Genomic DNA, 15,977 nt, shown 5'->3' with positions numbered 1-15,977 from the left:
TCCCCCCCGGCGCCGCTGCCGCCGCCGGAGAGTTCCGCCCGACACAGCCGCCGGCGGAGCGGCGTGCGCCGCGCCGGTTAAACCCGCCCCGGGCTCGGGCTCGGGCTTCGGCTGCCACCGGCCCCGTGGCGGCGTAGGCGGCGTGGAGGAGGCGGTGGGGCGAGGGGCCCCGGCGGGCCGCTTATCCCGCCGCACGCCGCCGCCCCGGAAGCGCTCGCGGGGCGCCTCCATGCGCCGGCTCCTGGCAACCGGCGAGGCGAGGCGAGCGGGGCCCGGCGGCGCCCAGGCCCGAGGCTCGCTCCGGCCCGTCGCCCGCCGCCATGCTGCGGGGGGCGCAGGAGGGGCAGCTCACGGCCGTCACCCGGGCGCTGTCGGCAGGTAGGGACCGCCGGCTCCTCGGGGCGCGGGGGGGGGGGGAGCGGGAGCGGCCCGGCCGCGGGGCCGTAGCTGGAGCCGAGCCGCGGCCGGCGGAGGCGGCGCCTCGGGGAGGGGAGCGGGGCGTCGCTGCCGGGATCCCCCCACCCCACCCCGCGCTGCCGCGGCTGCCGGGAGCGGGGGTTTCCCCTGGTTAGAGCGAGTGCGTGCTGCGGGGGGGGGAAGACCCAGCCCTGGAGCGCCGGCTGGGGCTGTGCAAAATCCCGCGTGTGCGGAGGGCTTTCCTCCCCGTTCCGCCTCAGCTCGGTGCCCTTCGCGCGTTGCCTCTGCCCGGGTGCTCGTTTCGCGAGCAACAAGTCGGGCTCCGCTGCCGGGGGAGTGGCCTGTAAGGGGGGAGCGGGAAGGCAGGGGAGAGCAACCCGAGTTCGCTGTTGTCTGCCGCAGTTACCTCCTCCGTGGCCAAAGCCGGGAAGACACTAAGGACCGTTTCACGTGGGCATCCCTTTAACTTGAAAGCACCTTTCCAGGTTGGAGAACGCAGGGAAGCGTTTGGAAGATAGCCGTCTGAGAGGCGTGTGTTCGGGTTCTTGCGGTCTAGCAGTCTGGTGGGTTTAAAGTGAACTGGAAGGTTTGGCAATCTGTAGCCTTGTGCGATGCAGTGCTTCCGTGGGGTTTGATGTGAAAAAAGTAAAACAAAAAAATAAAAGTAAACCACAGAAGGTGAAGTCGTTTTTATGTTTTTGCTTATAGCATCAGTACTCTGTCAAGTGGAACCTGTGGGAAGATGGTTTGAAGCATTTATTAAGAGGAGAAACATAAATGTTTCTGCCTCTTTCCAGGAGCTAGAAGATGAGAAGGAACTGTCTGAAGAATCAGGGGATGAAGAATTGCAGCTTGAAGAATTTCCTATGTTAAAAACCCTTGATCCAAAGGACTGGAAGGTATTCAGTTGATATAGATTAGTGTTAATTATTTTTGCTGCAAATCTCCTGTCAAAGTTATCTGCTCTTCCCAGCTGCTAAAGATCCCCTTCCTCCTCCCCTCCCACTCCCATCTGAATTGGTTTGTGTCCATTAGCGTTATGTCTGGGTTTGTATTTCCCAGGCATAACCAGTTGATGAAGGGAAACTCAAGCGCACAGCAGGATAAGATCTTTGTCTTGAACTGTTGTTTTTCATTTTACTGCCTGTAAGCAGTAAAAGTGTCTCCCCTCCCTGTTGCCACCTCCCTTATTCTGGAATTGTGTTAGCACTCTTAATATTAAAGACAGCAGTTCAATTCTCCAGTAATTGAACTTTCTGGGATTCAGTGCTTGAATCGAATTTAGATTAAGCTACTTGAATTTCTGTAACAGTGACTTAATTTATTACTATTTGGTTATTCAATAGTTATGGCCTTTACGACAATTGTTCTTTTTCTAATATTCATTGAGAGAGGGAAGAATTCTGCCTCTTGCTTTTAAAAGATGGGGAGAAGAACTGTTTTTCTGCATGTGTTGTGGATTTTAGGTTGCATTTACCAGTGTTTGTTAGGGGTTTGGTTTTGTTTTTGTTTTTTCCCCCCTCAGAATCAAGACCATTATGCAGTCCTTGGGCTAGGAAATATACGATACAGGGCTACTCAGAAACAAATCAAAGCAGCTCGTAAGTACCTTTCCTGCATAAGCATACCTTTCTTTCAGATGTACACAGCTGTTTTCCACGTGAAAATACATACATGCCACGGGCAAGATTTTTGCCATTTCACAGGCCTAAAAATGCCTGCTCTTTGATTTGCGTTGCTTACCAGCCTTCTAAATTCACATCACAGCTCCAAAATCCCCAGGCCTAAAGCTAGGGAATTAAAAAATATCACCGAGTTCACATCTCAGCTTTCTTGCTTGTGTTTTTTTTTTTGTCAACAACCTTGAGACTATAACTGTACGTTTCTGCATTTTTGAGTCTGCAGCCAGGCTCAGTGAAAGGCAGAGAAATACAGCTAGCCCTGCCCTATGTATTTCAGTAGGTTGGTACCTTGAAGCCCCCTTACACTGGTTAGGTGCCATGTTAATGCTAGTGGATGGTTAAGAAGTATGCTACTGTTATCATTCTGATTAGACTGAGTGTTGCATGGGAATGGAGCGGTAGCTCTCGAATTTTGGGGTATTCGAGTAACAAAAAGTTACTTAGGCCACTGAGAAGCTTGGTTTTGCTCTTCTTTGGTCATTCTACTGTGTGAAAACTGCAGAGTTCCTGTGGCTGGATCTCTGGGACGTTTTCAAGCTGTTAAAAACATAGTCTTGGAGGTTAAGTTTCCTTGACATTTGGGGTAAGTAAACCATAGAACTTCAAGTGCACTGTGCTGCTTGATGATGTCATGGGCCTGTGTCTTAAATCAAGACATGATTCAAAAGTGCATGCAGGTGATTGGGAGTATTTTATGGTAGTTGCATGTGAAGGAACACCATGTTGGGCTTCAGAACATTTTTCCTACAAAGCAACGTGACCAAGAGTTGACTTTGCAAGAAGGATGCAGGTATTTAGTGGAGAAAGATTTAAAAGTACTCTGAAGATTGTTCAATAGCCTTTATGAAATAAGCTGATGGTTTTGTGAGCTGATCTGCCAAACAATTGCCTGTATAACTGTACTGGTTATAGTAGAGTAGAATCACTGCCCCCAGTGAAAGCACAGATGAAGATTAAGTTACTCCCAAATGCAAATGGGTGGAAATCAGCAAATTACCAATTGACTCAGGAAATTATGTTGCCTCAGGTACATGTTGCTTAGTGCCATCACGGAGCATGTGCTAATGTAGCTGTCCTGGTTTCGGCTGGGATAGAGTTAATTTTCTTCTTAGTAGCTGGTACGGTGTGTTTTGGATTTAGTGTGAGAACAATGTTGATAACAAACTGATGTTTTAGTTGTCGCTAAGTAGCGCTTATCCTAAGTTAAGGATTTTTCAGTTTCCCATGCTCTGCCAGCAAGGAGGTGCACAAGAAGCTGGGAGGGAGCATGGCCAGGACAGCTGACCCAAACTAGCCAAGGGATATTCCATACCATAGAACATCATGCTCAGTATATAAACTGGGGGATTTGGCCAGGAGGGGTAGATCGCTGCTCGGGCATCGGTCAGCAGGTGGTGAGCAATTGCATTGTGCATCACTTGTCTTTTCTTGGGGTTTGGGGTTTTTTTCCCTTTTTTTTAATTTTATTGTATTACATTCCTTTTCATTACTATTATTATTACTATATTTTATTATTTTTGTTGTTAGTATTACATTTTATTTTACTTTAGTTATTAAATCATTCCTATCTCAAACCATGAGTTTTACCTTTTTTTTTTTTCCCATTCTCCTCCCCATTCCATTGCGGGGGGGGCAGTGAGAGAGTGGCTGCGTGGTGCCTAGTTGCTGGTGGGCTTAAACCACAACAATAGCATAGAGCAACACCTATTCTGGTGATGATTAGTGGTCTCGCTACTCTTCTCAAGCAAGAACTGGGGCATCTCTCTCTTCAGGATCCTAACAGCACTCAATTATCACATGACGCTTTAGAGATGTGAGTCTTTCTCACCAATATATACTGTGCTTTCCTATTTTTAACAAGGATTCTCATTCGTTTCTCAAAAGGCAGGTTGCTGTAACTACTTGCATGATATCTTCTCTCTAGTATTTTATAGTGAGCCAAGAAGGTACATTTAATGTTGTATGATAATATGGCTAGACCTATTGGCAAAGAAATCAGTTTAAAATCTGGTTTGGTGTTTAAACACGAAGACAACCTCGGTAGCAACTTTAGTAGATACTCTATATGTGTTAGTTATATCTCAGCATTTAAGGCCTAAGTAGAGAGAGAACTTGACCATGAAGTCTCGTGTGTGTGCTTAATGTTATCCATGGGTAAGTGCAGCAGTCTTCACAGGCTCACGGCTGTAGTTTCCTTGCTAGTTTCATCTTGGATCATGTGTAGAACTTGAGTAAAGGGATAGAACGCAATTTTTATTTTATCTGAACTACTTTGCTTTTCATTAAAAAGAACAACTAAAATTACATTAATTATTATTCTTTATTTTTTCAGTGTGATTGCACAGGTAATTGTACAATCTTGCACAATTAAGGTCCTGAAGCTGCATTATGCATTTTGAAGCTAACTGTACACTTACAGTTACTGAAGGACTTCACTATGCATAATAGAAGAATAAGTCCCAGAAAATCAGTACTTCTTCAGCTGATGAAGGTGGAATAGAGTTTCTGAGTTGTGGTTATTTTGTGTCCCAGCAAAGATGAAATAATTCAAATCATGACAATAGCATTAAATCAAAGAAAAATTCATTAACTCATATCTATTTTCTTCCTGATGTTTTTTGGTGTTTGGGTTTTTTGGGTTTTTTTAAAGTATCTAATTAGAGAAATGTCAGTTGCAATTATTGTCTTACTTTGCAGTTTGTGAGAAATAAACTGTTGATGATGAAGCATTTCTAAACATAATGTATCTATTTGCTAGATAAATCCATGGTTTTGAAACATCATCCAGACAAGCGAAAAGCTGCTGGGGAACAGATAGGAGAAGGTGATAATGATTATTTTACATGCATAACTAAAGGTAAGCAATTGATCTCTTTTATTATACTCTCTCAATCTACCTGATAATCTGAAATGTATTTGTAGTGCTTTATTAGGCTTTTAAAGAATTGTCAATTACTAAAAAGCCAGAGAAGTTATTTTCCATTTTAGAAAACTGCCTCAATAAATCGAGATCGCACTAACATAACTTCCCTCTGGGTAGAAGCAGTATGGGAATGCAGCTGATAGTCTGCCGTGCTACTTGGTGACAGAACATGAATGCTTGTAGCAGCGTATGCAAAGATGAACCACTAGAGGAAGCCACATACCTGGGATAAACTGGTGTGCTCTAAAGTGATTCCCCTAAGACACCAACAGCAACTGGAAAAACTGAATTCTAATTCATTTACTCTGCCAACAGAACATCTGTTGATTTGATGTAGGATATCAGTTTCTTCAGCTGCTCTTTTTTGCCCACAGATGACCGAGTGATAACATTTCCCTTCTTGCCTGTAGTGACCTAGAACACCACTGCTGGCCAATTCCAGAACCATAGGGAGTGTTCTAGGTGTATGACTTATGCCTCTAGAAATGCTTTGGAGTTTGGCTTTTTTGTTTATTTTAAACAATTTTTTTTTACTCAGTAAGGTCCAGGTGGGAGGAAATCTTGGAATTTGTGTGTTCTAAACTTTCTTCTTCTGAGCGTCTTCTTACAATACTAGTTAAAATGTTAGATGATATCTTAGACAAGCTAATGATGTCTTCAGCCTCCTTTGGAGTTGTCAAAGGGGAAAAAGTTGCCAAAGGACATTTTTGTTTTCCATAGTCGCAATCCTGTCAGAAACTGGCAGACATTTATAAGAGCAACCTGCACCTGAATTAAGGAATATGCTCTGTGTTCTACATGCAAGGAGCAAATATGTTTCCGCTTGACTTCTTACTATCCAAGTTTAAGGATAAATAGAAAGGAAAGCACAAAGTGGCATGGAAGAGGAGTAATGCTTCCAGGCAGCACCCTGGAGGAAAGAAATGCAGTGGTAGGGAAGAGGAATCTGGAGTAGGAGTAAGTGGTAACAGAATGGAGAGAAGAAACTTGAAAAGGCAGGAGTCCGTAGGTGGGATTCAGAGCTGGGTCTGACAAAGGAATGAGTGGGAGATACAGTACTGGGAGAACTGAGTCTGTGGGAGTAGAATTGGGGATCTCTATGGAAAGGACATCTTTTAAGTGGAAGAGGAACCAACCAATGTGTGTGGAATTTCTTGCATCAGGAAAGTGGTGTGAGGGTTATTGAAGCTCCTGGCTTGCAATGTAGAGGGTAATTGGGGTCATTTAGAGTATTGGCAGAGGCAGGTCCCTTCCCAGAGGGGAAGGGAAGACTAGCAGACAGCAGCTCATTGGTGGTCTCTTGGATTCCTTCCTCTCTCCATTACCACATGCAGTGTGATCAGTTTACAGAACCACAGAGCACCACAGTCTCCTCCAGCTTATCATCTAGATCTCACCTTCACGGTGCGGTGGTCCGCAGTCAGAGAAGCCCATGAATGATTGCAATGTGAATTTGATTCCTCTGACTTTTCACTCTTATTGAAAAATAGTGGGTAATGTAGAACTGACAGACAAAGTAATTCCACACTTCCTTGAGAGAAAACAAGAGTTTACTGAAGCTACAGTGTGTAGCTTTTTCCAGGTTATAAGATTCAGTAATGAGGTGCTCCCCAGCTGCAGGACTGCAAGAACAGGAAAACTGGGAGCGTGTGCATGTGTTGGCTAGTAGCTATGTGGTGTTTTATACTCCTTCCAAGTGTCCTGTTTTTGGCTGGGATAGAGTTAATTTTCTTCCTAGTAGCTGGTATAGTGCCCTGTTTTGGATTTAGTATGAGAATAATGTTGGTAACACACTGATGTTTTCGTTGTTGCTGAGCAGTGCTTACACTAAGTCAAGGACTTTTCAGCTTCTCATACTGCCCTGCCAGCAAGGAGGCTGGGGGTGCACGAGAAGCTGGGAGGGGACACAGCTGGGACAGCCGACCCCAGCTGACCCAAGGGATGTTCCGTACCATACGACGTCGTGCTGAACAATAAAACTGGGGGCAGTTGGCCAGGGGATGGCTGCCCGCTGCTTGGGAACTGGCTGGGCATTGGTCAGCGGGTGGTGAGCAATTGCACTGTGCATTGTTTTGTATGTTCTCTTATCATTATTATTATTTTCCCTTCCTTTTCTGTCCAATTAAACTGTCTTTATCTCAACCCATGACTTTTACCTTTTTTCTGATTCTCTCCCCCATGCCACTGGTGGGGAATGAGTGAACAGCTGTGTGGTGTTTAGCTGCCTGCTGGGTTAAACCACACCACGAAGTCTCAGTACAACTTCATCATGAGCTGCAAAAATTCTAATGAATGGCTCCTGTTCTTGCTAGTTCTGACATCATATTAACTTGGACACTGCTTTTATTCCATGCCTGTCTTAGATTGTTCTGTCAACTTATCTGCAAGGATCTGGTGTAGGCTAAAAGCCTGAAGATGTCATGCCCAAATTCCCACTGCCTAAACTGAATTTACTGCTATAAAATTATTTAAAATATAATCTGGTTTGTTACATTGTAATGGTTAAATGTGGTGTTTTTCATAAACATTTTCCTCCTACTTAGTTTAACAGGAATTGACAGCAATGCTATTTGGTGTCACTAAAAGAACTAAATATCAAGCTGTACAGAATGATAGATGAAACACAGATCCGAGAGCATCTTTTTAAACATTTAGAAGCTTTTCTGTAACATTCGCACCTTGTGGGGAAGACTCACTTTAGTCTCATGTTTTTTGTCTGGTAACTTTTTTCAGCTTACGAAATATTATCTGATCCTGTGAAACGACGAGCATTTAACAGCATAGATCCTACTTTTGATAATTCTGTACCTTCCAAAAGTGAAGCAAAAGAAAACTTCTTTGAAGTTTTTTCACCAGTTTTTGAAAGAAATGCCAGGTAAGCTATGTCAGACTGCCTCTGCTGTTGCTGGACAATCAGTATTTGCAAAACCTTCTCGCATTGTGTTTGTAACAAGTGTGGTTTTAAGGGATGCTGAGAGATGCATTAATTTGCTAGAAATGTAATACAAGTAAAATAGTGCGTTCTCTATTACTTCATTTTAAAATAATCTGAACTGTCACATTGGTGGCATTGAGTTTGACCCATGAGATTAAAAAAAAAAAAAGTCTGTTCTCAGCGCCATATTACTTACTGTCCTTTTTGTACAACACGTTGTTTCATCTTAAAATTATTTACTATACCAAGTCTGTGTATGCTACTGACTAAAAATTCCTTTTTTTATGATTTTCTTATGAGGGTGAGACATTAACAGAAGACAATAGTTATGTTCACAATTTAGCTGGTTAAAAGAGAAGATAAGTAACTATCAATATTTGGTGGTTCTCTCTTAAGGTGTGTGACTTTTTTTCTGCATTTGATTCATGCTTGCCAATTAACTTTGTATTAAGGCTGTCACAATAGAAGTTTATTTCACCTTTTACCTGTATGAAAAAAAAAAAGTGGTTTACGGTGTGAGGCACTTTACAACACATTCTGAACAATCCGTTATTTAAAGTAGATTTATTGAATCTTTTATCAAGTATTCCAGAGATTCAGACCTGGATCTGTGGTTGTCAGATGGGTTGTTCCCTTCTCTGCTTGGAAATGGATGCAATGTTATGGAATAACAAATTCTAGAGCCTATGGAAGATTTCCCTCTTTGTAGGGAAAAAATGGAATGGAGGCAGAGCATGCATTATTCCCTCGTACTCTGTTAGAGTATGTGGGAAACTTCCTGTAGCCTACCACAGAGCTGTTATTCACAGAGCACCTTTTGTCCACTTTCTGTAAGCTTTTCTACCAGGAGAATGTGTGTGGAGAATTGAATATCTACAAAGATAGCTTGTGCTCCATCAGGTCTCCTTGTAGGCACACCAAACTCGGGCAGGAGGAGTTTGCTTTTCTGGGGGAGCTCCCCAAAAAGGGCCCAATCTGGAGGATGTTTAGAAGGAACTCTCCCATTTTCTTCCTCTTTCCTGGTGCCCCTCTGTGTTGGTGGGAGGGAGCCTCTGATGTGGCATTTTTATTCCATAGTTAACACTGCCATGTTATGAAGTAAGATTATGTATGTAATTTCTTGAATATATCCATTTATTTTCAGGTGGTCAAATAAGAAAAATGTTCCTAAACTTGGGGACATGAACTCATCATTTGAAGAGGTAGATGCATTCTATTCATTTTGGTAAGTTAGCCGATACCTCAGTTTCTATTCACAGTATTCAAGACGTGATACGAAGGGCTTGCAGACCCTTTTGTATGTAGGTTGTAGGCTGTGGTCTGTTCTGACCTACTAACATCACGAAATTACCCACAGCTCTTTGGTGCCTTCCACAAACTGAGCTGGCTTTCTTGTAGCTAATGCATCTATGTTGTAAATTCATAGTTAGAGCAAGAGCTTCTGACAGTTCTCTGACCACAATGGCTGCGAACAGAGTTGACCCACAGACTAGAAGTAGGGTTCATCTCACGTAACTTGTGTTTTTAGTGGAGGTGTCTACTAGGTATTTAAGCTCCCTAGTTAAGGGAGGTCTGTCTAGTCCAATAAAGTCAGTAGAGTTTATGGCTTAACTTACCTGATAAATACAGATGCTTACATAAAGATTAAATTAATTTCTCTCTCAACTCTAAAGACTGCACTGTATCTCCACTGCCTATAATGGGAGCTTAGACAACTGTACTGTAGACATTTAGAGTTGGTGAGACTGATCCCATCCTAAAATACACTGTCCTACAGTACTGATAGATGTAAATCATTACCTTCAATAGCACCTTGTGTTTTTACTTAACACAGTGGAATCATTGTAGGTGCAGTGTAATTGTAAATTATGTAGTATAAACTGTAAATAACAGTATAATTGCCTCCAAAAACCTAATAGTAAAAAAGGTAGATTATTTGTAACAGTTTTGCTGTCTGGTTGGGTTTTTTTCATTCATTCTTTGTTTGATTATTTTTTTATTTTTTTTTACTGTTGTTTACCATAGGTATAATTTTGATTCCTGGCGAGAGTTTTCTTATTTAGATGAAGAGGAAAAAGAAAAAGCAGAATGGTATGTAAGTAAAAAGAAATTTGACAGGAGACTGAGAGATTGATACAGCAAGATTTTTCCAACTTTCTATTAGACTGTAAGTCATAGGAAGAAAGGTAGCCAAACTTAAGACTGAATTCCACTCTCCCAGCTTAGTAGTCAGTCATGGACTTGAACTGGACTGACTGTGGCTTCTCTTTGTCTTATTTGTGTAATTGAAGTAGTTCTTGCTTGCATCACAGAGGTGTTTCTGAGGTGCTTTGAAATGTGTTCATTTAAGTTCAGACTTGCAGTTCCAGCAAGTCCCAAACACAGGTTGAACCTGGAGCCAGAACAGAGTGGATGAGTAAGCAGGTATCATTTCTCTCTCCAACTCTTTATTAAACTGTGCTGAGACAAGCAATACTTTCTAGAACTTAGAGAGATTAGTTCTGATGGCTTGATGTTAATAAAAATTGTGTATTTGTTGATGTAGTGATAGTTGCTGAATTACTCAGACCATGTTGCCATTGGAAAACACATTCTATTTTTATCCTTCCTACAGTTATACACAGAATGTTCAAGTTAGAGCAGCAAATCGTTTAGTCTAACACGTTATTTCACAGGGCACAGCCTTTCACTTAGTCATCCTTGTATAACCATAACTGGCATTGTATGAACCTTTTCTTCCAAGTTTGACTAGAAATCAAGTTTGTAGTTAGTCAGTGGTTAGCTTGCTTTGTGGCTAAAAACTGCCATATTTAGGCTATAGATAGGCCTTCATTCCTCTTCTCTTAATGCCTTTTCCTGCTGTTAATTTTTTGGAGCCTCTCTGGACCCCATGTTCTTGCTCCTGTGAAGATTCTGTGAAGGCACTGTAATCAATTCCATATCACTTGTATGTTTCATAAATTACACAGATTAATCTCTAGGCTTCTTACTGGAAGGCTCTTGAATTATTTACATAGCTCTTTTTTGTGCTTTTTCCTGTCATTAGTGTCCTTTTTTAAAAATGTTTAGACAGATGGTACATATTACGCTGTACTTTAGAGAGAGAACTACACTTCAGCTTCTGTTCAGATGGTCATGATTCTTGTTATCCCTTCTTGTCAAAGGTGATGTTGCTTGTGTTTTAAACCTTCAATCTACTCGTAGTAGTCTCCTGCTCTGTTACGGGGATTGTTTTCTTTGTTCTAAGGTATATTGTTCTGTATTTGGTTGTGTGGATGAGGATATAGACCCCCATTATTTGGGGGTTCAATTTACCTCTTTCTTGACAGCACTGACAAATATTTTCAGGTTTAGTCATGCAATTTTTAATCCATTTAACCTGAGCTGTATTTTACTCAAGTAAATCTAGCATGGTTTTACCAGAGTGTCACAGTACTTCATAGAAAGTGTTCTTTCTGTGCAGATGGGTTTATGTGACATGACCTATATTCTGTAAAATGGAGATAATTAACATTGATTATACTGCTGCCCTTTAATTAAACTGTATACCAGCATTTCAGTTGTTTTGCTTGGGTTTAATGTTAGGTCAACAAGTGGACTGCATTTTGGAAATAAAGTCCATGACCTGCAATGACAGATAAGCAGCTTGTTTTGTCAAGTGTTTTGAAGGTTTATGTAATTGTGTAAACGCCTAGCATTTTTGACATGGGCTTGGGGCCTGGAACTTCATTTTTTGAAGTTTATTTTTGAAGTATTCAGAGAAGAGCGTCTGTGTGGAGAAACTTTTAAGAAGTTTGTTGGTGAATTTCTAGCAGACTGACACTGTAGGATATTAGCACTGAATTAACCATGCTTTCCCTTTTTAGTCGAGATGAAAGGAGGTGGATTGAAAAGCAGAACAGAGCTGCTAGAGCACTGAGAAAAAAAGAAGAAATGAACAGAATCAGGACACTTGTTGGTGAGCATGCAAACTGCTGGTTTTTTTGAAGAGAGATTTGTTAACTAACAGTGGAAATCTCCTGGTTTTATTTTGTACATGATGCATCCTTTCTTCTGCCAGACAATGCATACAGCTGTGATCCCAGGATAAAGAAATTTAAGGAGGAAGAAAAGGCAAAGAAAGAAGCAGAGAAGAAAGCAAAGGTAGAAGCAAAACGAAAAGAACAGGAAGCAAAAGAAAAAGTAAGTTAACTGCTTTATTTGGGTTGAAAAACCCTGGTTCATTCACACCTGATCCACTGCTTCAGCTTCTACATGTGTCAGAAAGATACTGTTAGAATTATATTGGGGTTTAAAGATGTGTTGTCTTCGATTCCTGTGCAACAGGCAGTGTAAGACTGACAGCCTTTTGAGAATGAGATGAAAACAAGGAGCACAGATCTGAAACAAAAAAAACTTCTAGAATTGAGTTCTGTTGTTGCATACACTTCCTCTGGTTTAGAAGCAGTCATTAAATTCTATGGCCTACTTTCCTTTTTCATAAAACGGATACAGCTGCTTGCCTGGTGCATATGGTCTGTGAATGGTTGATTGGTATGAAACACTTTGAGGTAACATAACATATTTGATTAATATTAACAGCTTGGAAAAGACGGCTCCAAAACAAGTACCAGGAATGAAAGGGAACTGTAAGGTGCTGAAAAGTGACTTAAAAGACAATACTGGAGCACTGCAGGATTCTATGTTAATAATGATGCAGGAGAAATATTGGACCACTGTGTTTTTCAAAGCGCATATTCTTGGGGCAGGCACAGGAAATGTCATACAGTTTTGTAACTTCGTTGTCAAGGAATCAAGGAAGTCAGGATTTATAAACTAGGGGTCCTTATAGTGAGTATTTGAGTTAATGCCAACTGGTATATGTTTCATCACCTCCCTCAAAATCCTTGGAAAACCAAACATTAAAGTATGGATGTGTTAAAAAAACCAACAAAAACCACAACCAAACAACAACAACAACAAACCCCCACCAAAACCAGAAACAGCAAATTTTAATATTGAATGACTGAATGACCCTATAACAGTGTGGCTTTGTTGATTTTGTTTGTTTGTTTGTTTTTTCTTTTGATTGCAGCAAAGACAAGCAGAATTAGAAGCAGCACGGTTAGCAAAAGAAAAGGAGGAAGAAGAAGTTAGGCAACAAGCATTAGTAGCAAAAAAGGAAAAAGAGATACAGAAAAAAGCAATCAAGAAAGAAAGGCAAAAACTGAGAACAACATGCAAGGTATTTAAATATTATTATAGTGAAATACAGGTTATATCAGTGAAATTACTATGTGTGTTTAGATCGGACCCTATCACATGTTTGCGTGTTCTTGTGGCTGGAGATGGGTATGGAAAGTGGGTTTACTAAAAAGCAAAATACTAAAACACATACTTATCATATGGTTTATACGGTTTTGAGTTGTGAGTAAAGCTGACCAAATAGGTCCAAACACAGCAGTGGCTGAAGAATGCTGTGTGTTAAGCCTTTGTCTGAAGGAACAGGACAATAAAGTTCAAGAACTTTGTAGAACATGTATTTCTGCTTCCAGAACTGGAATTACTTTTCTGATAATGAGGCAGATTGTGTTAAAATGATGGAGGAGGTGGAAAAGCTTTGTGATCGTCTTGAGCTAGCAAGGTAAGTCTTCCTGCTGCTGATTTCTGCTCGTTTTGATACCCATCTTTCTACTAGCTATCCGTTGTAACTTAATAATTTATTTTTAGTCTGCAATGCTTGAATGAAGCACTTACATCCACAACAAGGGAAGGAGGAAAGGCGGCTGTAGTAAAACAGGTAATTATGCTGAGTGTCAAATCAAAATAACAGAATAATTTGATTTGTGAAATCTACATGACCAAATCAAAGTAAGATACAACTATAGCTGCTGTGGAGTCCTGCCTGTTAAACACAAAGACCTGAGTTTCAGAGTCCTCAGGCAGACTTGACCTCTGCTTCATTTTACATAGTGCAGTTCATGGCTGGTGAAATAACCAGGGCCAGCTGAGAAAAAAATATGCATTTTTAATTAGTAAAGGACATAAAACCTACCATTTGTACAGTATACAGAAACAGTAGAGGAATTTAAGTTTTGCCCAACAGGTGGCAATTACCTAGAGGGGAAGGAGGGCAGTCTTAACCTATTCTGTTATGCAATAAAAATCCTAGCCTAGTACCCATGACCTGGGGCTAGATCCACAAAAGGACTTAAGTGCTGCAGGCTGTAGCCACTGGAAGGGCCAGTGCGTTGGATACCAAAGTATGGGAAAAGCAAGACCCTTGTGATCAAGATTTAGAAAACTCAGCAAGGATCTGCCTAAATTTTGGCAGCAGGGAAAAGCCATTTGGGCTAATCAGGCTGAACCCACGTCCTGCAGAAAGCGTAAGGTACTTTCTCTCATCCGCTTTGGATTCACAGCTGTGAACTTTCTTTCCTGGTGAGGAAGATGATCTGTCCCCATCCCAGCGTCAGGTTTACTCATCAGACAACTTAAGATTCAAACCCCTCCTGTTCCACAGGAGACTGAATCCAATCTTCCAGTCTCCAGGAGAGTGTTCCAAACACAGGACAGTCACTTTTCTGTCTCTCTGTTAAAACTGTTCTACTTTTGCATTAATAAAAGTTATCTATCAGATAACTTTCCTTTTGCCAGGAAGATTTTACCGAGATAGACAGCAAGAAACCTAGTTTGAGCACCCTGCCAACAGGCATAAGTGCATAGCTTTTTTAATATTGCCAAGACTGGACTAGGCATACTCAGAAGCAGATACCTTAAAGATCTGTCACGCCACAGTCTCAAGATGTCATTACAGTTCACAAAGGTGCGATCGATAACTTAAGTTCTGCTGAATTGCTTGCTAACAAACTACATGTAGCCATCTAACCCTGAGTAAGCACTTAGTAACTAAAATCTGGGTTGTTGCAGTTAATGCTAACTTACTACAACCATAGTAACTGAGAATTTCAGGCATAACCAGGCTTGGGTAGAAGTTAGGTTGGAAGATTTGGGAGTCAATGTATTCAACATGGATGTTTAACTGCCCTCACTAGTCACTTCAGGTTCTTAATACTTTTGTGGATCTGTCCCTGTAAGTCAGGTGTTAGCGTGGACATTCACACTAGATTCAGAAGTTTTGCCTTAATCCTGGGAGTGTTCACTTAATTTCCTAGTGAACTTGTGATGGATTTCTGCCGTAGCTCCTTATCTGGGATGGCCAAATTTACATGCGGGATGGAGGGAAATAATACTGGAGCAGATAAGCTTCTCCATTTCCTTATGTATCATGTACAGAACAGAAACTAAGCAAAATTCAAGGCTCAAAGCAATGCCAGAGAGAGGGGTTTGTGTTCACTGTAAAACGTAAAAATAAATAAATAAATAATGCTTGTTTATGATCCTTCAGATAGAAGAAATAAATGAACAAATAAGGCGAGAGAAAGAAGAGGCAGAAGCTCGTATGCGCCAAGCAACAAAGAGTTCAGAAAAGTCATCCACTGGTGGTGGAGGGGGAAGCAAAAATTGGCCAGAAGATGATTTACAGTTGTTAATTAAAGCTGTGAACCTCTTCCCAGCAGGGACTAACTCGAGGTACTTCTCAGGTTTGGTGTTAAAAGCACTACTAACAATTCTTAATTAAATAACAAGCATGATACAACTTCTTTTCAGAGCATCCTAAGTATGATATCAGTATAAGGACTCCCTAAACTTCCTCCTTTTCCTTGACTGTTGAGCAGCCTGTGGTTTGACTTCTCTTGGTACCATGCTCTGTGTGTCACTGGAGTTAGCTCTGGTCCTGTATCTTGTTTCCCCCCAAACTTGGTGCTGAGGTGCATGTTTGCACAGAGCTTACTTCAGTATAGGCTCCAGTCATTAAAGCAGAGAACAAAACTGGAACAGTGACCATGATGCAGCTGGGTAGGAATACAAGTGTGTAAGCTACTTCCAGTAGCTCCACAATGAATGTGAGGCTGGTTTCTCCTCTATACTGTAGGAGGAAAACAGCCAGAGATACGAGTTAAGTGCACCAGCTCTCTTT

The 15,977-nt window shown here is 41.5% G+C and overlaps 2 protein-coding genes across 7 annotated transcripts in view; one reads left to right on the top strand and one right to left on the bottom strand.

The window, feature by feature from the left end:
• Positions 1-220: 220 nt before the first annotated feature.
• DNAJC2 (DnaJ heat shock protein family (Hsp40) member C2) overlaps positions 221-15,977 on the top strand; it is a 19,336-nt gene continuing 3,579 nt past the window's right edge. Inside the window, exons 1-13 of one of the 2 annotated variants that reach the window (XM_075024794.1) lie at positions 221-378; positions 1,126-1,316; positions 1,943-2,018; positions 4,858-4,956; positions 7,756-7,897; positions 9,102-9,182; positions 9,983-10,048; positions 11,824-11,915; positions 12,018-12,139; positions 13,032-13,181; positions 13,492-13,580; positions 13,667-13,736; positions 15,345-15,529. In XM_075024794.1, the coding sequence (XP_074880895.1) occupies positions 321-378; positions 1,126-1,316; positions 1,943-2,018; positions 4,858-4,956; positions 7,756-7,897; positions 9,102-9,182; positions 9,983-10,048; positions 11,824-11,915; positions 12,018-12,139; positions 13,032-13,181; positions 13,492-13,580; positions 13,667-13,736; positions 15,345-15,529 (1,421 nt within the window). In that variant the 5' untranslated portion in view covers positions 221-320. The remainder of the gene's footprint in view (positions 379-1,125; positions 1,317-1,942; positions 2,019-4,857; positions 4,957-7,755; positions 7,898-9,101; positions 9,183-9,982; positions 10,049-11,823; positions 11,916-12,017; positions 12,140-13,031; positions 13,182-13,491; positions 13,581-13,666; positions 13,737-15,344; positions 15,530-15,977) is intronic. The other variant, XM_075024795.1, reaches the window with a different exon arrangement.
• The window catches only part of PMPCB (peptidase, mitochondrial processing subunit beta), an 18,725-nt gene continuing 12,827 nt past the window's right edge, over positions 10,080-15,977 (bottom strand). For 4 of the 5 annotated variants that reach the window (XR_012650028.1, XR_012650029.1, XM_075024797.1 and 1 more), the window contains exon 14: positions 12,140-12,337. Coding sequence is in view for 3 of the 5 variants with exons in the window: in XM_075024797.1 (XP_074880898.1) it covers positions 12,249-12,337 (89 nt within the window). In the remaining 2 variants the exon portion in view is untranslated. Of the gene's footprint in view, positions 10,350-12,139; positions 12,338-15,977 lie in introns of those variants that run through there. The other variant, XM_075024799.1, reaches the window with a different exon arrangement.

Source organism: Buteo buteo, chromosome 4 (assembly GCF_964188355.1).
Source record: "Buteo buteo chromosome 4, bButBut1.hap1.1, whole genome shotgun sequence".
Taxonomy (NCBI): Eukaryota; Metazoa; Chordata; class Aves; order Accipitriformes; family Accipitridae; genus Buteo; species Buteo buteo.
This window is presented reverse-complemented; position numbering and strand designations above follow the sequence as displayed.